Source organism: Solea senegalensis, linkage group LG3 (assembly GCF_019176455.1).
Source record: "Solea senegalensis isolate Sse05_10M linkage group LG3, IFAPA_SoseM_1, whole genome shotgun sequence".
NCBI classification, from domain to species: domain Eukaryota; kingdom Metazoa; phylum Chordata; class Actinopteri; order Pleuronectiformes; family Soleidae; genus Solea; species Solea senegalensis.
Window position 1 is genome coordinate 8,306,870 of NC_058023.1, and position 25,170 is coordinate 8,332,039.

Sequence of the window (25,170 nt, forward strand, 5' to 3'; positions counted from 1 at the left end):
TCCACGGCTAAACTGAACAGGCTGTTTATTAACCTTCCAACCAGTGAGTCATTAGCAACCAATGCCAACGCTTTCATACACCTACTTACTATGTCCACAGCACAAAACAGTGACGTTAACTTCATTCTTCAGTTTCCGAAAGAGTTTGAAAGTGTGAAATAAAGCCGGATAAGAAGAGTGTACGATGTCATCTGAAAGCCATGCAGAGCCTCTGCATAGATTTGTGAATTTATTCAATTTATAACTAGCAAATAAAAAAAAAAGAGATCATAAAAATAGGTAAACAAAAAAGAGAGAGAGGCTGCTTTTGTGGATAAACATATTGAAAAAAGGAGAAGAGTGGAGCCTTTCTTACCATGTTTGAACCCTTTTTAAACCAAGTGAGTGTGAGAGGTGGGTTTCCCGCCCATTTACAGTTGAGAGTGACGTCGGAGTCGACGTCAACTGTTTTTGGCTGCGGCTCCACCAACAGAATTGGACCGACTGGAGATGAGAGGAGAGAGAGGGTAAGCGCTGTACTTTTGATGTGTCTCACACTGTAAAATTCATTTCCCCCGTTTGTCTGTGTGTTTTGAATTTGATTCCTCGATTGTCTTTGGTGTTGCAGTTCTGCTCTGTCATGCCAATAAAGTGTAGTAAAATGTCTCATTCATCGGGAGACGCCGCTTTGAGGAAAAAGAGAGGACAGTGGTGGCATGATTTATCCCTTCGACTCGTGACTGTGGTGAGTGCCAGTGTCGTGAACAAAGTGAGACAAGTGCGGCATGACTCACAGTGAACGTCCACCAGGATGCTGACGTTGGTCTTTCCCACGGCATTGAAAACCAGACAGGAGACGGGCTCGGTGAAGAAAGAGTGGTCTGCCTTGGTGGTGAACACACTCTCTCTGGCCCACTGCAGCACCACGCCACCCTTAGCCCAGCTAGAGTTCAAACATCAAAAAAAATAAAATAAGATACTGTATGTTTACATTACATTACACTTGAACATGTGAAGTATGGTAATTCCACTGGCAAAAACGCTTCATTTCTGTCATAGAATATGGACAGGTGACTGTCGCTTTAAGACGCCCAGTGGAAATGAGTGTGTGTGTGTGTGTGGAATCAGACCTGTAGCCCATGATAGGAGGGTTGGCGTGAGCCTGGCAGGTGAAGGTGACTCTTTCCCCCTCCAGGACAGAGCGAGGCTCAATGGACAAGGTCACAGTTGGTGCATCTGAAGAGAGAGAAAGAGACAGAGAGAGAGAGACACATTCAACAGCCTTACTATGTTTAATATATGCTGCAATCTGCAGGTCTGTGTGATGTAAAATGGCTGCCATGCATTATTTAGTAACAGCTATGCAAAACAGTTAACTGCTTAATTAGCGTGTGATATGTGATAATAAACAGAGGCCGACTGTAGCTGCAACGACTATTTCCATAACCAATTAATCTGTCGATTATGTCCCAAAAAAGGGAAAACAGTAGTCAAAAATGAAACAATGACTTAGATTGACTTCAATGCAATCAATGAGAACAATATAATGTGTAATTGCATAGACCTGTGTTTTATTCTGATTACAGTATCTGCACAGACATGTATGGTTTGTATTGTAAGATAAAGGGAAGCATCGCTTACGGTGGACGTTAAGGGTGACAGTTGTGATCTTGCCGGTGGGAATGGCCAGGTTGCTGGCCATACAGCTGTAGTTCCTCCCAGTGTCAGTATCCACGGGGTGGATGGGCAGAAAGCTCCGTGTGGTCACTCTCTTCCTGTCTGGAAGCACCTCCTGATGATGGACAGAGGACAGCGGAAGATTGACAGCTTGCTTATGACTGCATGAGCGTACATGTGCCTTTCCTCTTGTGAGACTTACAGTAATACTGGCGGCCCCGTCCACAGGCAGACCGTCTTTAAGCCACTCGATCATAGACGGCGGCTTGGCCCCGCGAGACACGCAGCTCAGGTTGTAGGACTCGCCTGCATTCAGCAGCACCTCTGGACCACCATCAATCACTGGGTCATCTGGGGGGACTGGAGCAGGGGAAGAGACCAATATTTAAAAAAAACAAAGACACGCATCTCACATGCAGTACAGTATGTGGATGTGCGGACTGAAACTATAAATAAATAAATAAATAAATAAATAAATAAATAAACAAACAAACATACTGAGGACAGTGAGTTTGGCCCTCCTGGACCTCAGTGCGGCATCAGGAGCTTGACACTCGTACAGGGAGTCATCAGACAGATCAGCTGACAGGATCTCCAGGTTGTACTGGCCCAACTCCTGCACACGCAGCACGCGGTACCTGGGCCAGGCTGAAGCACACACACACACACAGACAGACAGACAGACAGTTAGACTGCAGTTATAGGCTTTACCAGCTTCTTCCTGTCTCACTGTCTATAATTGCACTTGTATCTGGACAAACTGAATGCTTTATTGTCTTTGTATAGGGATGAATTTTGATGTCTTACTGTCTTTAAATGGGAGGTACATATATATATAGATACTGAATGAGCACTATGAACTACAGATGGAAATTAGCTAAGGTAGCTATAATCTGGTACCGGCACCTTTGCTGAGCCTAATGTTTTCTGCACTAAATAAATAAACTCCACTTTATTTCCTGAGGGGTGAATTGAGATACTACCCTCTGTGCTAATGTTGGCTGAAGGTGAATTCATGTCATGACACCTTTGAAGCTGCAGTCAGTGTGGACCTCTTAGTAACTTTTGTTGTTGTTGTTATTATTCCACTTCTTTGTGGACAGAAATGCGTCCCTCATCCGAAAACCGGCTCTGCTGTGTAATATTATCAGACCCGGCGGAGGGAGCGTTTCTGTGTATACACCAGCAGCCCAGTCGCAGGGAAGAGACCAGAAGCGTTAAGCCCATCAAACTACTAAACCGCTATATACTATATTTTTCAGTTCCAGATAACTGGGACTCAATGTTTTGTGCCTTTGTAGATCCACTGTGATTGTAATGTAAATAGGTTATTATGCAATTTTTCAAGTAGCATGACGTTGCTGTTGCCTCCGTCTGTCTTGATGTAAAACAAAACACTTCCTGTGTGCTCTGAGAAACAGAAAAACGTTGTGTGGAGCTGATGTACTCAATCATCATTGTGTGACATCATTTCACAACGGTTTGAATGTAACAGATATTTGTTTGTATTAAAAGTTGCGCAACACAGTGCATTTCAACCAGAGACGGCAGAATCTCAGGATTACCACATACCCATGTGGTCTACATCAGAAAGTAAAAGTGACCAGATCAGATCTGTGTCATATGCACGAAGCAACAGTCTGACTTTTCCTTCATCAGGCTTAATGGCACCAGAGAGCAACGCGGGCCATGTGATGCGATAGATGTGCACGCAACACAAACATGCACACATCACACACACACACACACACACACAAACACTCACAACACAGCCTGTGAGATTCTAAGGTTCCCTTCCCCCATGCACCACACAGCCCAGCTGTGTCACTGCCGTACCTTCTCACCATTAGGTGGCATCCACGCTCTCTTTCCACAGCAGGGGGGAGATAAATGCATTATGACAACAATGTTTTAAAGGACCCAAAGTGACTCCAGTCCATGATGCAGAATTCATGTTTGCGGGCCAGATGTAGATGTGCATAAATCTCTGCTGCTGTTTCCATGTGCAGCCAACTGCTAACTTAACCTTGTGTGTGTCCTTGTTTCTGCATGCATGTGTGCATGTGTGTGCTCCTGCCTTGTATATACGTGCATTTGCATGTTAAATGTGGAGGCCAAGAAAGCGCATGAAAAGCCCAGAGAAAAAAGGGAGGGAGGGACGGCGGGGGGGACAGAGCCTCATACACAAACATACACAGGCACCCACTGAGTGTATGTGTGCAGTGCATGAGGTGGCCAGTGTTCATTCACATGTTTTTATTTAAAAGCTTTGGCTTGAAGCACCGGAGCATTACAGGAACAATATGATTATAAAAGAATGGAGGGAAGGGGGGGGCGGGTAGAGAACAAAAGGAGGAAGAAGAGAGAGCAGGGCTGACAGAAAGGTTTGATGAAGGTGAGGGAGTGAGAGAGAGAAAGAGGCAAGATGGAGAAGTTAAGTTGAACTCTGGGCAACAAGAAAATCTAAATGTCAGGAGAGGAGAAGAGGGAAGACCTAACCACAAAACAAAATCATACTGTACAGTAAATAATATAAGGGGGTAGAGGAAAACCAAACAAACGCAGGCCCAAAAAACTTGTATTAATAGTAAGAGAGTATACTCTCACTAGAGGATTTTCAAATCTGACTCGATTTAAAAAACGTGGGAGAACACAGACACGACGGACTTTGTCGCCGATTTTCAATGCTTTAATGCTGAGAGAGCACGGACTAGACGAGCCAGTCAAGACGCAGGACCACACACTTGGCGATTTCAGGGAGAAGATTCCACGGATTTGGGATTTTAACGTGACTTCAGAATATAAATTCGAGCCAAACAGAAGACCCGGGTTTGTGACCCGATCTGAACAAGGACCTTTCTTCATGGAGTTTGCATGTTCTCCCCATGTGTGGGTTTTTCCCAGTTTCCTCCAACAGTACAAAAGCATGCAGATTTGGGGATTAAAACTGGACACTGGATGTTTGTTTGTCTCTATGTGGCCCTGTAATGGACTGGTGACCTCCCCTGTGAACCCTCATGTTGAGGATGAAGTGGTAGAAGGTGAGGGAGTGAATCTGTTGAAATCAGCCTAAAATCAGAAGATGTTGTCGGAAGGGCCAGACCGGGACCAAAATCTGGCCAATAATCCTCTTGTGTGGGGCAGGCTCAAGACTAAATACAAATAAATCAAGTATAATCTTGAGGAGAAAAGTCATTTCAACTAACTGGTGATATTCTGACAATCCTGCAACTCACTGATAACATGTATCGCCCAGACGCTGTGTGTGACTGACAGAAAAGAAGGAGATAAAGAAATAGCAGAGAGCAGTAAAGGTGAGGCACTGCGAGTTGATGCATCTGCTTTTAAATTATAATCAGTCAGTGTCACCCGCTGCCTTTGTGAAAAAGGCAATGATGTGATGCTCCCCCACTAAAATCAAGGATGTCAGTCTGTAAAATGTGCCTAAGGAAGGTTTGGGATTACCCTTCAACCATTTGATGATATGTGCAGGAGACGGAAGCCAAATATAACATCAACTTCAATGAGTGACACTGTGTGTCACAGTTGGATGTGATGTGGATGTCGAGTGACAGCCATCATCTTCTTTTGGGTGGGTGAGTGGGGATTGGGGAAAGTAAAAAAAGAAATTGCACTGCTGGCTTTAATGAATGTAACAGCAGCTAAAAACAATCAGCAGCAAAAAAATTTTTTTTTAAATTGTCAGCATGCATTAGTTACATACACGCAGCGACACAGAAACACTGTGTGAGTGTGTTGCTGTGGGGAAGCTCTGCTTCGTTAGCATTTGGGGGGAAAGCAACGTCCACGCGAAGAGCAGTCACACAGGGAAGAGCAGTGTTAGCTCTGTCTCTTGGTAGAAAAAAAAAAAGAATTCTGCTGATGACAACATGTTCTTCTTACACTGGAGGTCAAATGACGGCCAATGGAAAATACTTTCACGGGAAAATTAACTACCGGCCCGTAGAAATCCATGATTCAAAATCATTATGACTCACTTCTTCTCACTGGCTTTCAATAGGAGTTGACTTTGAGACCTTGATTTCATCTGCTCTTGTGCAGGACTATTGGCTGTTGGGGACTAAATGTGCAGACATTTAAGACTGATTAAATAACATATACATTTGATACAATTATCAAGTCTCGGTAACCCATTTAAAATGATATTACATTTACGGAAATGAAATAATATGCCATATTTGACATAATATGACATATTTTTTAATTGGGTCAGATAGTTTGCCATCTTTAAAAAGAGTGCCTCCATGTAAAAGGTTTGGGAAATGCTGCTTTATAGCGTCAAATCTTAATTTCACTGTACGAGTGGAATGACATTAAGATATTCTATTCTATTCTATTCTGTTCTATTTAGCTTCCATTATTCTAGCCTCTTATGGCTCACTTCTGCTGATGATCTAAACCAGTATCACTGCCAGATGAGATGCCAGAGTGTCACCACCAAATGTGCTTTAGTGATTTATTTATTCAACTCTCATTTTAACAGTAGGTCTGGGTTCGTTTTTGTGCAGACATTTCATTCATCCATCACTCTAGGTTTACTAATCTTGTCTTCGCCCATATTTAAACACAGCAGCAGCAGCAGCAGCATTAGCAACTCGCCTGACCCAAAGCATGCACTTTACATATTTTTACTTACACTATCTTCGCTCTGCACACACTAAAATGAGCTGAAAGGCTATACAAGTCGTTATAATAATAAAAGAAAATTAAGTTCTGTGATTTTAGCTTCTTAAATGTAAACGTTCTGTTTTTTCCCCCCTATGACAGCAACCACAATATCTGTGGTTTGTGGGCAACACAAAACATTTGAGGATGTTCGTCACTTCGAAAGCTGTCAATCACAGTTTGACAGCTAATCCAGTATTGCAGTGTTTTAGGCCGGCGCGCAATAGCAACACGAGTAAAGTGAGATGGCGACATACTATAGTTCAAGGAATTGTCCTCGGTTATCAGAAACCTGAATGGAAGGAATTTCCGAAGGAGAACTTTACTTTAAGGAATTCAACCTTGTTCTCTGCGAGGTTGTGAGACATTGAGACGAGTGTTGAAAGAGAACAGTTGGAACATTGACCTAGAATCGTCCTTTCAGGAGGTTCTGCAGGCTCACCTGAGGCCTAAGGTAAGCCTTAAGGCAGCAAAACTAGTCATGTGTTAAATCTATAGGTGAATATCTAAGTGAAACTCAACTCAGTACATATATATCGCAAATCAAATAGCAGACGCAGCATATGTCGGCCCTTGTACAGAGCAAACGGTCTTTTCATATGCGGCATGCAATTTTTGCTCCAACTCAGTCTCTTCATTTGCTGAACATGAGAACGGCCTCATGATGTCTCACCCCGCAGGTCTTCTCCGATGCCCAGAGCCAGCCCATCTTTGGTCCACTGCACAATGCCCGAGTAGTTGAAGACAACACAGGACAGGATCACCCTCTGGCCCCGCACCACCGACTGGTCTGCTGGCTCCTGAGAGAACCTCGCCGTCCACACTGGAGGTTGAGAGAAACAGAGGAGAGAAAAGAGAGAGAGAGAGAGAGAGAGAGAGAGAGAGAGAGAGAGAGAGGGATAAGTTCGGGACTTTCTCATTTACACTGTGTACACGCTGCAGGCGAGCTACTGTAAAAATCACCCCGACCACAATTATAACATGTTATTGTATCCGTGGTTTATGGTTAATTGATTAGAAAGCACATTCTCCCGGCAGCGATGAAATGTCACGACTGCCATCTTTGATCACACGATGGCTTGCGGGCATTTAACTCTGCGTTGTGGAGGAAACAGCGGGGGAAAAGAGGAGGTGTCAAAGAAGAGGAAATCAAAACAGAGCTGCAGAAGAAGAAAGAAAGAATGAAGAAGAAGAAGAAGAGGCAGTTGATGCTGACTCAGGGGTGGAGAGTTTGGAGATCAAACATCCAACCTCAACCATCAGGCCTCTCACACTCCTTTTCTTCTCGCTCCTAACTTTTATTTCTCCGAAACACTCAAGCCCTCTCTCTCTCTCTCTCTGTTTCTCCCTTCTTCATTCCTCCCTATGAGTCATCTCCCAGGCTTCCACTCTTCAACCAAAACTACAGTGGCTGTCATTGTCTGCTAAGCGCTCTCTCTTTCTCCAGTCTGAAGTCCACTGGCAGAGCAGATCCGACACAAACCGCACCGTCCGACTGTCTAATACGAGGGGAAAAACAAGAAGAGGAAAAGAAAATGAAAACCCCTCTCTGCTATTGTTCCTCACTGGGCGATGACAAGTTGTAATTAGCCTGTCTCTTCAAGACATGACACCCGTATAAAAGAGAAAGGGCAATCACTGTGGAGGATTCCATCCATTCCGTCTCTCACATCCCTTTTTCTCCTCTCTCCCTCTTGTTATTTCGAAGAATATTGTACAGTAGATCGTTAACCCGATGCTGCATTATGCACCCTCCTCTTCCTCCTCTGCTATTACCTCTCCTTTTGTTCTCTCTGTATGTCCTTTACCCAAATTACCTTCTGCTTTTGCCTCTACACGTACATGAATCCCTGCCTCTTTTACTTTGCACATCGTCACTGCTGTCTATGAATGATGTCCTTTTGCATGCACTGATTTTCCACGCCGTATACATGCGTGTGCCTCCTCCGTCTCCTTTCTATATACATATATAATGCCGTATATGTCCCTTTTTACCCATAAAGCTTTCTATTTCTGAGTTCTTCCTCCTCGCTGGTTGGAAGGGGGTTAGAGGCAGACTGTCACAACTCATTTATCACATTAAATATCAGCCCTTCAGCTCTTTCTCTCTCCTTCTCTTTTTCACCCCCTGTTCACCCTCTCTCTCTCTCTCTCTTCTCTCACTTTTCCCTCACTCTCTTCTCTTCACCTCTGACCATTTGCATCTCTCCCTATTGCGTGTCCTCTCCTCTTCTCTGTCACTTGTTTTCCCCATCTCATTCCTTCACACTTCCGCCTCAGAAGAAGCCTCCAGCACTTTTTCTGAGGGTTCCCATCTTGCTCACTTTCATTAATGACTGCCTTATGCCTCTGCACCCCCGCCTCCTGCCTCCCCCGTGATGACCCGCGGTCCCGATCTCACGTTTCGCCTTCCCTTTCATATACGCTGTCCCCCACCGTCATGCCAGTGCTTTGAACTAAAAAGTACTACGTGCTGGATGCAGTCAAGCGCAACACATCACAACAATGGCCTCTGACATTAATATTCTACAGACGACCAAGATGTGCAGCGTAAAGAGAATCAGATGCACATGGAGCTTTGCAGCACACATACCTCGAATAACTAAGCAATGAATCTCCCAAAAAAACAGAGGCCCTTCACTTAATCCCAGAGGAACGCCCAATGTAACAGAATTTCTATATTTAAAAAACAAAAACAAAGCAAATAACATTGATGGCTATGATAAGACAGAAGGGAAAATCATATGAAATAGCCACAAACATTGAATTATTATTATGTTTTCCCAGCTGTCATTTACATTATCTATCTGACTTATTTCTGGCAATAATAATAATAAAAAATACTACTTAGATTGGAATTTAGTTTATTTGACCTCTACTTTTGTTTTTTCAAGATTTAGAAAAGAAACAAAAGACAAAAACATTTAGAAGAAAAAAAAAGGCCCATGCATAAATGTTATTAACTCTCTTATGGCCATCATGATCATCAGGCCGCCTGGATTTATTTTGACTTTATGGCTGTAGAATTGTCAAAAAATGTTCAATGACTGAACGCACTGGTGAATGATGATTGGACGGTCCATCTTCTACCGCTTTACCCTCCATATGAGGGTCGCGGGGGGTGCTGTGCTAATTTCAGCTGACATAGGGCGAAAGGCGGGGTCACACCCTGGACAGATCGCCAGTCCGTAGTTTTTGAATTTCCTAGATATCACAAATGTCTCGGAGTTACGGTAGTGAGAAGGACACATGCCAAATCCTGTTGGTGACGACATGATGGGAACACAAGTGCTAAAGGACTGTTTTCCTGTTTGCTGCCCCATTCTCAGCTGACCTAAACCTTTTTTTCTATTTTCTAGAGCTGAAACAATTAATCAATTATTAATCGATTACTAAATTAATCAACAACTGTTTTGATAATCGATTAATCGGTTCAAAGCTTTTTTCATGATTAAAACAAAACACAAACTTTCTTTACAAAGCCCCCTGTGGGAAGAGGAAACTAGATGTAAACACAGACTGCCATGTTATCAGTGTCGAGATGAACGTGTTGGCAAGCAGTTGCTTATTTACACATTCAGCAACTCCAGAGAGAGAGTCTGGTGACAATTCTCTTTTGGTTCCTTATTACTAATGGCACCTTTCACTCGTGGGACCTACTGTAGATATGGTAATGTTGATGGAGGGATCCGTTAACTTACATTCTTATTCTTGTCAATGTCAATGAGATTTCTGGTGTGAGGGTTGTGAGCTGATAGTAGCAGTGATGACAGTGGTTAGTGAGTTTAACGTCATGATTAAGATTATTTCTGGGAATAACAAACTTCATATTTGTCTATAGTTCATTACTGGACAATAAAGTAAGTGTGTGACTTTAAAAAAAAAAAAGCATGAAAAGGCTTTTCTCACATATACATGGGTGTAAAGAGAGTTTAGCTGGGTTTAAACTACCCCGCAAAAGGAGACAGTAGCCTGAGGGCAAGCAAATCCTTTCTACCACCACCTCAGACATGCGAGCTGGAGGTATTCCCTCAATCGCCTCAGTCAACCACAAACATAATCCAAAGTGAATACTTGTGAGCGAAGACTACACAATCTGCAGAGAAAACACCCATGCAAAGGCTGAGGACTGAAAACACTGACTCATTTAAACATGTGCTCATCGCCTTCTGATTTCCATATTACCCAGTTAACACTTGTCAACACGAGTGTGCGCGCGTGTTTCTGTTTTAAAGCAGGGAAATCTACACACAAACAGAGCACATGCAAGGGAGCTTGTGTTCTTCCATTATGTGGGTTATGCTGCAGTGACAAATTTAGAGTGTGTCCTGATTTCCTTGAGTCACTGATCCCCAAGATACCACCGGGATACTCCAAGCAAGCACCACGTCCACACAAAGACCACGGTCACACAGAGCCGTGACCATGTGCACACGGAAACACACACACACACAGACGCGAAAGGCGGCACAGATGACCGAACCCACACCACATGGGTTAACCATTTCCTGTCAGCACACACACAAACATAACCAGTCTCAGCCCCAAACATGTAATCGACACATTGAGGCGGTTTTAGTGAACATAGATTACACGGCGACTCGGAGTAAAACTTCAAGCGAGCAGAGCATCTCCACCGCTGTTGGGAATGGGTCTCTGTTTGATCTGGGATTAAGCGCAGCCCTGGTCAAAGTTTGGAAAAGGATTTGGATTAATCTGGGGCCGACGACAACAGCCCCTGTAGACACAGTGACACCAACCAAGGCTTGTCAAAGCCAACACAAAGCCAAAGGCAAGCATATGCACACATGTGCGCCCACGCACACCCAAACGCTGCCTCAATGGGTGATTTACAAAAGCATGGCCACACGCCACCATAATGCAAACCACTGCAACAATTTAGCCCAAAAGCACCTCTCGCACCATACAAAAGTGTTCCAGTAGCAAGGTAAAGAACCATTCATTTGTCGCTGAAATTTACTGAAAGGGTGTGTGCATGCAAAGACGTTTGGGCTATTTTTAGTAAGTGCGCTGCCCTATGTTAATTTGCCACACAACCTGCTGTTTGGCAGTGAATGTCAAAGCCTGCTTTTCAGCATCTAAGCACAGTCTCACCTCGCCTCGCTCAGCGGGACAGGAGACAAGGCGGCTGGACAAGATTCCACGCAACACAGGCACACGCCAGCCTCACTGAATCACATGCTATCAAATAAAACGCCATTTGTATGGATTGTTATGCATCGATCTAATTATCTTGGTGTCTGTGCCCCCACCCTTCCCGTACCTCTCCGTACCCCTGCAACAAAGTCTCCCAGCCTCCCTCGCTCTCTGTCTCCCGCTCCTCTCCAGCCAATCCCGCGCTTCGGTTGGATCACAGCCGTGCGTCACCATAGCAACAGCTGACGTGTAAAGTAACTGCCCAAAAAAAAAGTTTTCTGTCTGTGAGCACACACGAGCATGTGCATCTGTGTGTCTGATGAAACCCTCCCTTGTGCTTGGTACACCCATTTTTCTGAGAAAAAAAGGGGAAAAAATGAAATGACCTCATCCGTCGTCCACCTTTCCAATTAATAATCGTGCGAGCTGCACTGGTCTGCTGTCCACCACCCCCAAAGTATTTTCACTGTTAGTCAATCTGCTGCAAATTGATTTTGCTATTTGTCTATTTCCATATCACCATCGCGTGTAGCCGTAGTGTTGGTGTTATGGAGGGGCCGCCTGGAAATGAGATGCAGGGAGAGGAGAACAAAGAGACGGCGAGTTCCACAGACTCAGAGCTGTGAAGTGTGATGGAGGAGGATGACATCATTGTTTCGGGACAAAGTTGCAGCCATGGGAGTCATGCGGCACTGACTCGCTCGTTCTTCTTGTTTGCTGTACTGTATTTGCCTGCACATCAATCTAGCCGTCAGCCCATCAGTCAGTCAGTGCACTCATACATCTGTCTGTGCATCTTTACTACAGCAGTTCTCTTTAAAAGTTGCCGTTCAATTCAAAAACTGTGAAGCCATTTGTTTTTCCTTTGTTCCCATGTGCAGTACGTCTGTAAGTAATGATTATTTTTCATAGTATTCATTCCTCTCCATCACAAAATTCTATCAAGACCTTGCACATCATGATGTCATCTTAACAAAATGGCACATTTAAATTTAGATTTTTTTTTTATTAATTACTTGATAAAAAGCAATTAAAATATTTAACGTGTTCAGTCTTGATTTTAATTCAGTTTAAATTTAACAGTGCAGCGGACAACAAATGAATATTTATGCAAATGTTCACTTTGACATCAATACATTATATTTTAAATAATTTTATCAGACCAATTTGAGTCAACGTTGCACTCAATTTCATAGGGTGTTTTTTTCTGTTAAAAAAAAGAAAGAAGAGTAAACCACCAAATTAGGGCTTGGCAATAATTCAATCACAAGATACTGTATGTCGCATTAGTGATAAAGGTTCAGTATCAATATGTTTATTCATTGTGCAAACACACGTAATTTCCAAGAATGTTCAAGATGTCTTTCTCTGTTTACGTTTGTTGTTTAAAATGTTACATTTAAAATAAAAGAAAAACAATCGCATTACTACTGCAATTTTCAAATCGCAAGAGGCGCAATACTTTTTGTAGCCACAATGTGTCCAAATATAATTTTAGATGAATTACTATAATATTATTATATTATCATTATCTTGTTCTGGATGTAATGAAGAAAACGTCTTTGTTTCTCACAGATCTGCACAAATATCACACAGTAACCTTTTTAAGTATGTTTTTCGAATGAAATTGGTAATAATGATAATAAAAATGACCATTCCCTCTCACTTTCATATTTATTCAAATTTCAGCCCAACTTATGTCTTTAACTTCCTGTCAAGAGTCATTCTTCGATTATTTTACATTTATCGCAATATCGACCAAAATGCCATTGACTAGACGTCTAACCCTACACCAAACCCTCATGTCGGAGAAGGTGGAAAGAACAACTTGACAAACAAATATGATTTAAAAACAATGATTCAAATATTCTGTCCCCTGACTGATCAATACAGCTCCAAACCATATCCATAGATGTATCTTTAACTCTCGATCTGGCTGTGGGAACTCCAACACCTGTGTCTGTCTCAACAACATGGCCGCCTGGCAGGACGGCCATAATAACCTCGTCACCATGGTGACAGGGCTATAAGAACGGGCAAGACACATAGATGGAGAGGAATGGGGAGAAAAAGGGAGGCAGCCCGCTGAGTCTGCCGACACCGTGTCAGTCAAACACAAAGGTGAATCCTGGAGGTGGGGACGGAGCAGAGGGAAGATTAGGGCAGAGTGGAGAAAGAGCCAGTAAGAGAAAGACTGACAGACTCCTGCCTTTATTTGCCGCATTGTCTGCCTGCTCGCTGCCTTCCTCTGTCATCTTACCTTGCCGTCCTCCCCCTTACTAGCAGTCAGCGACCTTACCCTTTCTTCCTCTCCTTTGGGGCCTTGCCCCCTTCACATTCACGATTCACTTCCTTTTGTCTTGGAAGGCATCGACTAAGAAATGACCACTCCTCCGACTTTCCTCCACCTCGCGCCTCATTCCCTTCTAAGGCTGCCTTTCCACCTTCAAACCTTCCCTACTACCCTTTCTCTCTCTCTCTCCCATTCCTCCTCTCTATTACTATCAAAATGGGTGCCTTGGAAACGGGCTTATTTTTGAAATGACAGGAGGAAAATTCGTCCCGCACGTTGTCTGACCATTTCAACACCACCGTGCGCCCGGAGAGTGCATTTACTTGTGTGAAGGTGTGACCACCGATTTTCTGTAAATGTGTTTGCATGTGCCATACTCATTTCACATCTAAAGAGCCTTATTTGTACCAAACAATACCAACATTGTTACCATGGCTACAGCCAGGGAGGACTGCTGACACAATGATAGACATGGTGGCCATGGCAACCCCTGGATCAGTGCTGGGGAATATGATAATTCATGGATGAGGTGCGTGACACATTACGGGCACATGAATATATGCTCAAGCGCCTGAAAGCCACCCTGTGGCTGGTAATCCACGAGCGTTTGTGCAGGCAGCATGGCGAGCGGCTGACAAAGAATCCTCTGCTGTAACCAAGGGTGACCAGAGCTAACAATAGCTGTCCTCTGGATAAGCTCGAACAAGAGGATACATACATATCAAGCTGCTACTCAGCAGCGGCGTGCTGTGCAGCTTGCAGCGCAGGAGTCGCAACTGAATTCTGCAGACACGATCGATATCATAATGAATGACTAATTCGCAGCAGTGAGTCCCGATTGATAGGGGGCTGCTACCTGTTCCTGAAGTCGCTCACTCCGCCTCCAAGAGCCACATGATCAAGCGAGTAAACATCTGCAACCTCGGCTGCGACAGCTTTAAGATGGCCCGCCGACTCATGTCACAATACAGCATGGCACAGCGACGGAATCCAGCAGGACTGTTTTACAAGCAGCGTCCCGTCAATAAATCACCTCCTCCAAGGTCTGCGTTAATTCAATCCAGTGCAATCTAATTTTATTGGTATGTACTGGAGCGTCTTGCAATGTCATCTGTCACAAAGCATCCAATAAAAGCCCAGGGCCTTGACCTATGGAGTAAAGTAATATTCCATCAGAGTCCCTCTCTAACATCACCACAAGTGCATGCTGTCACATTGAGGAGGAGGCGTCTTAGTTGATTGAAAACACACAAAAAGACTGGACAGTAAAGTCAGTGGCGTGATAATAAAGCAGGGCTCAGCTCCGGAGACGTCAAAACTTTAAAGCCTTTGAGAGTTACACGGCTCGGTTAATGGATGAGGAGCACTGTCTCTTGAGACTCACAGGAGCCACATTTTCTGTCTTTGACACTTAAATACTGTGAGATGACATACCTTATATGTCCACACACAGCAGGGTTTCTCAATCCTGGTCCCGGGGACCCACTGCCCTGCATGTATCAGACGTTTTGTTGCGCTAACACACCTGATTCAAATAAATGGGTCATTGTAAGGCTTCTACAGTGCTTGGTGATGAGCCGAGCATTTGAATCAGGCGTGTTGGAGCCGGGGAAACATGTAAGACATGCAGGGCAGTGGGTCCCCAGGACCAGGATTGAGAAACCCTGACATACAGTACCTGCACTATCTCAGTCTGCAGCTGTTGTTCACTTCAGACTAGGCCTCTTAAGGAGCATTCGGCATCTGCATCTGATATAAATGTTGTTATCCGCCCATAAAACCACATTTAAAAAGTAGACGCAGTCTTTCAGTTGCAAAGCGAAATCCCTTTGTGAAGCCTCCGCAACCTGGGCCCTACTAAACGTTGCAAGCTGTCAGTCACACGGCTCTATTTACACTTTATCATCTATTTTCTTCTGCATGGAATATAAGTGGGGTTTGCATGTTCTCCCTGTGTGCATGTGAGTTCTTCAGCTTCCTCACAGTCACACACAGCTGGGATAGGCTACCTCAAGTTGAGGATGAAGTGGTAAAAAATGGACAGATGAACAAGACCTTAAGACCATTACCTCCTCACAAAAACTGTTCTGAGTATTCTCCAGAGACTGCCATTGAAATAGAGTTCTTCTTCAACCAGCATTGTCGCCCCCTGGTGTCTCACTGCTACCTTCAAGCCTTCACTCTTCAAAAAAGAATGATAAATTATTTTTGATCCACCATGCTAATGTGCAGCAAGCTTGGGTCATCTGGTTGTTTTTTTTAAGAACGGGCATCCCACCACGCCCTGACCTCTGCCCCATCCAATATGTTTGGGATGAACTGGAATGACAACTATGAGTCAGCTCCCGCCGTCCGCCAGGAACGGCAGCGCATCCGTGCAGCCACGTTCCAAATGGAGAACCTTCCATGCATGAGAAGCAGGCGATTGGCCCGCAGATCATCCACAGACCTTTGCCCATGTCGTGTATCTTCCGTCAAGCATAGGCCGCAGAATTATAATGTGGAATCTGAGAACATGGATAAACTTGGATAAGCTGAGCCTCAAGGGCATATTGTTGAGCTGGCAGTGGCCGTGCATTTGAACATTGTTTTAATGACTGGACTTTTAAGCCATCGTTGATTATGACGACCAAGGATCTGCTCTGTTCACTCATTATTTGCGGCGTACAGCGCTTCAGCCTGCAGGCTGTTATGTTCAACGACGAGGGTTTCGCCGCGCCGTGGTAACCAATTTAGTTCGACAGCTGACCCTAATGTTGTTATTGTAAACGGACGATGGATGGAGAACATGGGGTCTCTATTTCTCTCTTGCTCTCTCTCTCTATCTATCTGTAACTCCCCCCACTTTCTGTGTCCTTGCTGAGGAGCAGAAATGGGGAGAGCGGAGAAATGAAGTGACATCATCAGCGTCAGCCGCATTCCTGCGGAGGGAGGGGGTGAGGAAGAGGAGGAGGGAAACAAGGGAAGAGGAGGAGGAGGAGGAGAATGTCCCAAAACTTTTGAGGTTACAGGACTGACCCCCTCCCCCTTCCCCCCACTCTCTCCAAACACACACACACTTACATCCATTCTCCCTCCCTGTGTGCATGGGTGTGTGTGTATATGTGTTTTCCAGCGCACATTAATGTGTGTGTGTGTGTGTTACAGTACATGGGCTCCTCTTCCTCATCATGTGCTCCCTGTTTTAATTCATGTGCTTCTCTCCTCCTGTCCCCACCCCCACTCCCCCACTCATACCAAAACCCCCTCCTCTCCCTGCCTCGCTCTCCCTCTCGCTCCCCCCACTCTCCTCTCGTTCTCTCTCCACCGACCAAAGGAATGCAAGAACCACATCTGGAACTTATTAGAGAGAGAAAGAAAGGGGTAGATGGAAAGAGAAGAAGTAATGGTGAAGGGGGAGATGAAGGAGGAGGGGGAGGGGGAGTGGGGTTGAAAAAAATGAAAGAAAGAAGCCCAGGAGGGGACAGAAAGAGAGAACGCATGAGCATTGGTGGGCAGATAAAGGCAAAAATGCCAAAGGGAAGTTAAAAGCAACACACATTAATGGCAATTAACCTCCGTGGGGACGGCGCGGGGGAAAAAGAAGGTTCGGCTGATGGGGACTCAGTTATTCCTGAATCCAGTGCAACTGTAGCCTTTGAACCGGCCACTGCCATATTTTTGTGAGCATGAGCAGCTTCACCGTCCCCACTGAGCAAGCAGTCGAGCCTGAGTAATAGTCCCTTTCTCTGTGCCGCTGGCCTCCCGACCACTCCTCCTCCTCCTCCTTTTAGTCCTCGTCCCACTCTCCTCTCTATCCCCTCTTTCTCAACTCACTTATTTTCTTTTCTTTACTTTACTTTTCATCCAGCACACCCTCCTCCCTCACTTCGCGACACGGCACCACTCTCTTTCTCTCCTCCCCTCCACCGCCTCTAAAACAAACAAAAAAGTATCTCTAATCACTCTCGATCAGGCTTCACCCACCTGCCCATGGGACTAACCCTCTATTCAGCCCCCCAACCCTTGAAAAAGAAAAAGTTTTTGTGTCGCACCTTCCCTTCACCCGCCACCCCCACCCTCCATCACTCCAAATTGGTCCTCGCTGCAGAATGTGGCTGTGCAGTTTGGGGAAACAAGGCCGATAGATCCAGTCAGATGTGATAAAGTGTTCCTCTCTTGCTCAGGAGACTCGCATGAAGAAACATTTTGAAGGGGGATGGGCTTCTTTTTTTCTTTCTTTTTTTTTTTTTTAAACACAACCAAATTACAGGGACCTTTAAATCCACTCAAGAAACATCCATGTAGCTGTTAGGATGCGCAGAGGATAAGCACATTTGTCCCTATGATCTAATTCATGTCTGACCACAGATTTGATAATGAATCGTCCAAATACTTGAAGTCGCTGCACTCGCACCAGATGATCTGAGAGCATGGATGCATATGCCTCTTTGTTCTCCCGAGCACCACTTCAAAAAGCATTATGGGACATTTGTGTCCAGAGGAATGCCCCCTAAACAAACCTATCAAAACGAAAGAAGCAATCACCGCGTCACACGTCGACAAACAGAAATGCAGGGAATCCGCTGACTGAATGGGGGAACAACAGACGCGGATGTACATTATAACATTTCGGGCTCCAGTCCCAGACCGAGCTTTACAGCTGCTTCACTGATTGCTTTCAGTGGCTGATGTCAATTAGTGACGCTTTTCGGTAAACAGGCTTCATCTCAGATCCTATAAAAAAAAAGAGGAAATTTGAATTCACACATTAACAACAGGATGCTTCACAGTCACATCTCGCTCGCCGGGGTCAAAAATCAAAAACAGACTTCTGCCTCGCTAGATATGTCACCCCAGATACACAGGGTTCACTATCACACCGCGAAACACTTCACTGGCCTTGAAGCTATATGGCTGGAATGCTTGCGAAAAGAATTGCGTCGCTATTAATAGTCGGATGCATGTTATTTCACATGATTCTTCTTCTGACAACTGTAGACTTCCTGTGGGTTGCTTTTTTCTTCTTCTTTTTTTTTTTACCCCCTCTTTAACGGCCTGCTCATATACGTATAATCATCTCCAGCCATAACTGAGTTTTTCCAATGCAGAGTTAGTTGTTATTATGGCCCAGCGCGTCCTCATCCTCGAGTAATGAATTTTAGAGGTTTAATTTCTCTACATCTGCATGGGCTTAATGACACAGAGGACTGGCTGAATGAGATTAGCTCAGACTAACTACTCACTTCTTCAATTTATCGGCGAGAACATTGGGAATTTTCCTCTCCTGGCAACGGTTCCTCAAGTCGATGTACTGTATATATTACTTAGTATAATAGAGAGTGGAAAAATTGGAATTTATTTGGATGAAAATGTCACAGATTATTACTGGCACGAATGGCTGAAATGCCGTAAATCAGCGGAGTGTTTTAGTGCCATGCCGGATTCTTTACGAGCCTTTCCTAATTCTTCATTTTTATTTGAACTATTACAGCCCACTTTGAGCCATTAACATTACACATACAGCAGTAGAACCGCGGCTTCGCTGTTCAAACACGCCTCGAGGCGGCCCCGTCTCTCTCCGGGCGCAAAAAACAAGCCACCCCAAAATGTGTCTCTGTGACTCTTCCAACATGTGAATATTTCCTTTTCGCTGAGCACACGAAGACAGGAATGTGTCTGAGGTCTATGATTCACAGTGTCAGCCATGTGATTCAGAGCGTACAGTCAGGGCGCAGGCAGCAGCAGCAGCAGCAGCAGCAGCAGCAGCAGCAGTTCATGGCTTCAGTCCACACAAAAGGACACAGGCTGATAAATGGTACACCTGCACTGGCGCCTTTGTCCGAGTCACCGCTTCAGCCCTCACTGTTCTCCTTCTCATGAAAGAAGTTAAAGGCGTGTGTTTCGCAGTGATTGATTATGCAGTAACATTTAACAGCTGCGTTAACGGTGGCGCTTGTTTGGGACTTATTACCACGTTGGTATGTTGATACAAGGCCAGGATCCTAAATCAATCCCTCCAGTTGTGCTGCTGGTTGACGCTCGCTCTTCTTGCTCTCGGGTTACAGCTGTATCGTTGAATCTAAATAACTTGAAAAAAAAACATTCTGATCCAGCATCGCTTTAATTAGCCTCTCGACTAATAACCATGCAATCATTAGCACTAGCAGGCAATTACATGTGTGCAAATTGCAGGCCATGAAATACTGTTTTACTAGTCTAATAAAGAGATAAGAGTCTCTTAAGAAGGAAAAAAAAAAAACGCGTTCCTGTAGTGGTGCTATCTCTTTCGGGGAGATATTCGCTTCAGCTTTCTGGGCTGTGCCTCGTAGCTCGAATGCAAAAGCCACAACATCGGAGACCTTAAATACATTACACGGTTATTAAAATCTTGTCTCCAGGAAAGCCTTTGAAATAAGGCTGCACAATTTATCACAAAATAATCGAAATGGCGAGATGCCCGAGTGCAATATCCAAGTGGAAAGTTACTGCAATTATTTGATAAAGATGATGGCATTATAGTGAATTCTCTGGATTCACTGGCCCAAAAATCATGGTCTTCAGATGTGAAAATATGTTTCCTTTGTTCAGACTATGACATGGATTTTTACATAAAATTGAATGAAATAAAGAAGCAAAAATGCTCGGTTGTATTGTATTGATACACGGACTTGAATACCAATCTGTTTTAACAAAAAATTCCATTCACAGTACAATGAAGGCATAAAGGTGATAAAGAGGGCGCAAGTATTGAAGTTCAGTACCCAGCCCTACATGTGCATGTGCGCTTAAATGTATATCCGTAGGCACACGTGTTTGTGTGTGTCCTAAACTGTTTCTGAGTGGACTCACAGGACAATGGGACGTAACAGAAACAATGGAGACGTGTGTGTGTGTGTGTGTGTGTGTGTGTGCACCAGCAGCCTCACTGATTCATACATGGAGCGACTGATATGTCCACGAAAAAAGAAATCTGCATGCAAATGATCTCGTGCTCGTGTGAATCCCCCTCCCCGCCCACCACGGCGACCCACTCGACGCTGAGCGTGGCGAGCCGGGCTGAGCGACACAAAGCCTGGCAGACATGGTGACATCATCCCTTTCCATACCTTGCCTTTCTTGAACAGTACATGCCCCCATCCCCTGCAACCTATGATGAAGTGGTCGTGCTCCCGTAGACTGTGCGCGCACCCGGTCAACCAAGGTAGACAAAGAAAAGAGGTTTGCTGTGGACGACACACAGATGAGACGACGCATCGATCAAACAGGTAGCTTAGAGACATTACAACCATCCTCCTCCTCCTCCCTCAGCCTCCTCCTGTCTCCTAGCAACTCGGCCATGGCTGTGATTATCATAAGCCAACAGTCTACCTGGAACCCCACAGGTATGGGGGGGGGGAGCAGATGCACGAGTGCTGCTGCTGTTGTTGCTGCTCACACCTCTTTGTGCAGAGGAAGGCAATATGGAGAAGGTGAAATGAGCTCAGGCGCTGAGGTGGGACACCAGGACAGGAGCAGAGGAAGCGAGGGGAGGGTTAGAGGGGTGAGACAGGGGAGGAAGGGGGGTGTGAAGTTGTCTTTCCCTACCAGCATCACTGTGGTGCTGCTGGTAGTGGTGTCACTGACTGACAGGCCATTCAGACGCCACAGCAGCGTGGAAGTGCCACTGGCATGAAGAGCAGCGGCTGCTCTATCACTGTCATTCACGTCACGTCCACAGCGACTCACCACCGTCCGAACAACGGGCACCAGGGGGCGCGAGGTGTGTGTGTGTGTGTGGTCATGTAGGCCGGTGGAGAGCGTTTACGCGCGCGTGCGCGAGTCCTGTTCTGAGTTGAACGCACGCACGTGCACAACTGGACCGAGCCCCCCTCCTGTATTTCAACGCGTACACTTCAGAGGCGCGTGACAATGATGACATTAAGAAGAAAAAAGTGGTGATCCATTACTGCGCGCACACACACATTCACTCAATCTCTCGTGCAGCTGCACGTGCACGCGGACTCGCCTGCGCTTTAGGAATTCATGTTACAACCTATACATGTCTTTTCCTCCCCAACACAGTCACGCGCACATATACACGCACACACAGACACACTGGTTTTTTTTTTCACTAACACATCACTCGTTCATTCACGAGCCTTTTTTTGCGCCGTAAAGCAGTTTTTTCCTCTTACCAGTTTGAAAACTCAGCAGCAAACTCAGGAGCAGCAGCAGCCTCTGCATGGTTCAGCCGACCAATAAGTCCGTTATTGGCTCAGACCTCCGTGAGGACAGCATGAAAAAGCGGGAGATTCCTGGCTTTCACAGTAATCACACAGAGATGAATAATCCTCCTGCGTCGCAACTCCTCGCTGCTGCCCTCACTTGGGGTTTTACTCGCTCAGCTTTTAGACCATTTCAGTGTTTTCTCTTCTCCTCCTCTCTTCTTCGCTCTCCTCTCCTTCCTTCGCTCTACGGCGACAGTCCGTCTTGTACTGCACACTGAGGCGGCGACAAGCTAGCAGCGAAGATATATTCTGCTTCCGGTCGGGCTCTTCAAAATAAAATCAACATTTTAAAAAATACATTGTTGAACCATAGCTATCTATGGGTTGAACGATGATAAAGAAAACTACGGAAGAGTATTAGGGCCACACATTGACAGAATGAAAAAAAAAAAACAAAACAGAATTCTGACTTTGCATGCGGTTTTATTATTTTTTTACTTTCTTTAAAAATAGAAAGCCCTAATACTCTTCCTTAAAATAAACATACATTAGTTTAGATCTATTAGTGTATTTTGATTGTATTTATTTTCATCTTGTTTGTTTTTTTAAACGTTTGTTAACTTTCACCTTTTGTGATTGAGGACCCATTTCAAAGGGAATTGTGCATTGATCCTCCAATAAATTTGCAAATAAGCAGTTAACATGTAATTGATTGACACAGATGACTCTCGTGAGCTCTTTTGATATAAAATTCACATTTTTGTCTCCAACAACAAAGAAAACACTCTCTTCCAAACCTGCAGAATAAATACCATAATCTACCTGAATTTAAACTGTAAGTGACTGCTTTATTGTGGAGGAGGTTGTATGTTGGGAAGAATTAAATGATTAAATGGAACTGAAAAATGCAATTATTTAAACGTGTACCTATATTTCTAGCCAGGTTACTCACACGTGCATTGTCAAACCATTTAAACATGGGAAATTAGCCACTTCTATATGACAAAAAAACCAAATAACATTTCATGCAATGCTCACTTCCGGTCCTCGCTGTAATCTCTCTGAATTGACGTCATATTCTCATTAGCGCACATTCCTCCCTCTCTCTCTCCTTCTCTGTCCGTCTTCCTCTCTCTCGTTCTCTCTCTAACGTCAGCAGCAGCACTGTCCTCCTTTCTCCTCTTTCCCTCTGGACCTCGCTCAGTCCACCACCGGCTAAAAATACAACTTATGAAATAAAATAAATGAATAAAGCAGCGTACATTTGCTGAACTATTCGATTCATCTGGTTTTCTAGTGTGATACCTCTCTCTAGTCCACACTTATATGACTATGTATATCAAGATTATTAATGTGTTTTTACATCTCTCTATCTATCTATCTATCTATCTATCTATCTATCTATGTGTGAATATATATATATATATATACATCTGCATAAACAGATGTTGATTTTATTTAGCATTTTATAGCGAAAAGTGTACTTATGGGCTGCAGAGATGGATTGGTGATTGAAATGTAGGACCTGGGGTGTAAGGAAGAATAAATACCACAGGAATTTTGGCAATACACCTTTATATTTATTATCTGTGTAGGATGAGGACATGCAGTCATGATGTCATCATGTCCTCATCCTTGTCTCATCACTGACTTGGTCGTTCCTCAGGATGCTGAGCCCGCCACATTGTCCCCACAGGTTCTTACATTCACACACATATAAACACACACACACACGTTCCTAGCGAGGACACTCATAGACATAATGCATTCCCTTCCCTTAACCTTAACCCAGTTCTGGCCCTTAAACCAAGTCTTAACACTGAAAAAGCCCTTTTAAGGGTTGACAGAATGTGAGGACACTTGTAGATGCATTCCCTTGCCCCTTAGCCTTATCTTAACAGCACAATTAAGTGCTTAACTCCTGACCCTTACCCTAACCCTTAAACCAGGGCTTGACTTAACCTTGAAAAAAAAAGGTTAGGGGGGCACACAAAATGTTCCCACAAATATCAGTTTGTACAGTTTTTGGACCTCACAAAGATATAAATACAAGTACACACATATGTTTGCACTCATCGATGCATTCCCTTACATTAACCTTAACCTAAACCCAGGTCTGACCAGCCAAAATGTCCTCACTCTCTATACCATTTTATTGGTCCTCACAAAGCCACAGACTCTTACCCTACAACCAGGCCTTAAGCCTGAAAAAAAGTGCTTCTCAGTTGTGGGGCCCATTTGCACAGTGTTCCTTGCGAGGACACTCATAGACACAAGGCATTCCCTAACCTTAACCTAAATCCAGTTCTGACCTGAAACCAAGTCTTAACCCTGAAAAAGGTCATTTTAAGGGATGACAGAATGTGAGGACCAGCCAAAATGTCCTCATTCGCTTAGTGAGGACACTAGGGACACTTCTAGATGCATTCCCTTTGTCACTTTGCCTAACCCTTAATCATCACATCTAAATACGTGTCCCATAATTGAACCCTGATATAATCCTAATTCTAATTTGAACCCTGTACACCTCAATTCCCGAAAAAACATTCAAATTTGTGAGGACCAGCCACAGACAGACACACACACACACGCTAAAGTGGTACTGGAGCGCCCCCGTGTGGCATGAACGTACTCTACCGCCACATTATCTCTGTGTTTGTGTGTAAACTGATGAGAACTCCATCACGTTTGCTGACATAAGTAGTACGATTATTATCGTCATGTTTGACATAATTGTCTCTGGTTTATTATTTATTACAGCAGGTTGTGTGTGTGTGTGTGTGTTGTTTGTTCAAACACAATAAAGGACAACAGTATATCTGTGTTTGTAATAAATGTTTGCATACTAAATCTGATGCACTCACCTTTGTCTTGTGTTTACTGGCTGACAGAAAAAGCTTTGGAAAAGTCTGTAAATACAAAAATACCAGGTATTATTGCATATGTAAGCTCTGGAACGCTCTGCTGCCACATGTTCGGTTGTCCCTCACACTGCCTGTTTTTAAATCAAACCCCAAAACGCACTTTTACTCCTTGGCTTTTGGCTCAACATGAGAGTTGCTTATTTTAATCCATCTTTCCTTTCCTATTGGTCTTAATGATTTTATTATATTAACGTTTCTGTTGTTTTAAATTGGTCTTAGTGTTTTCTTATGTTGTTTTTATGTCTAACTGTACAGCACTTTGGTC

At 44.3% G+C, this 25,170-nt stretch overlaps 1 protein-coding gene across 2 annotated transcripts in view; it reads right to left on the minus strand.

The window, feature by feature from the left end:
* The window catches only part of kirrel1a (kirre like nephrin family adhesion molecule 1a), a 32,188-nt gene extending 9,946 nt beyond the window's left edge, over positions 1 to 22,242 (minus strand). For both annotated transcript variants that reach the window (XM_044021116.1, XM_044021114.1), the window contains exons 1-8: positions 21,949 to 22,242; positions 7,016 to 7,165; positions 2,155 to 2,304; positions 1,859 to 2,016; positions 1,621 to 1,771; positions 1,110 to 1,215; positions 774 to 922; positions 356 to 483 (exon numbers count right to left, since the gene is read on the minus strand). In XM_044021116.1, coding sequence (XP_043877051.1) covers positions 356 to 483; positions 774 to 922; positions 1,110 to 1,215; positions 1,621 to 1,771; positions 1,859 to 2,016; positions 2,155 to 2,304; positions 7,016 to 7,165; positions 21,949 to 21,997 — 1,041 coding nt within the window. In that variant the 5' untranslated portion in view covers positions 21,998 to 22,242. The remainder of the gene's footprint in view (positions 1 to 355; positions 484 to 773; positions 923 to 1,109; positions 1,216 to 1,620; positions 1,772 to 1,858; positions 2,017 to 2,154; positions 2,305 to 7,015; positions 7,166 to 21,948) is intronic.
* Positions 22,243 to 25,170: the final 2,928 nt, after the last annotated feature.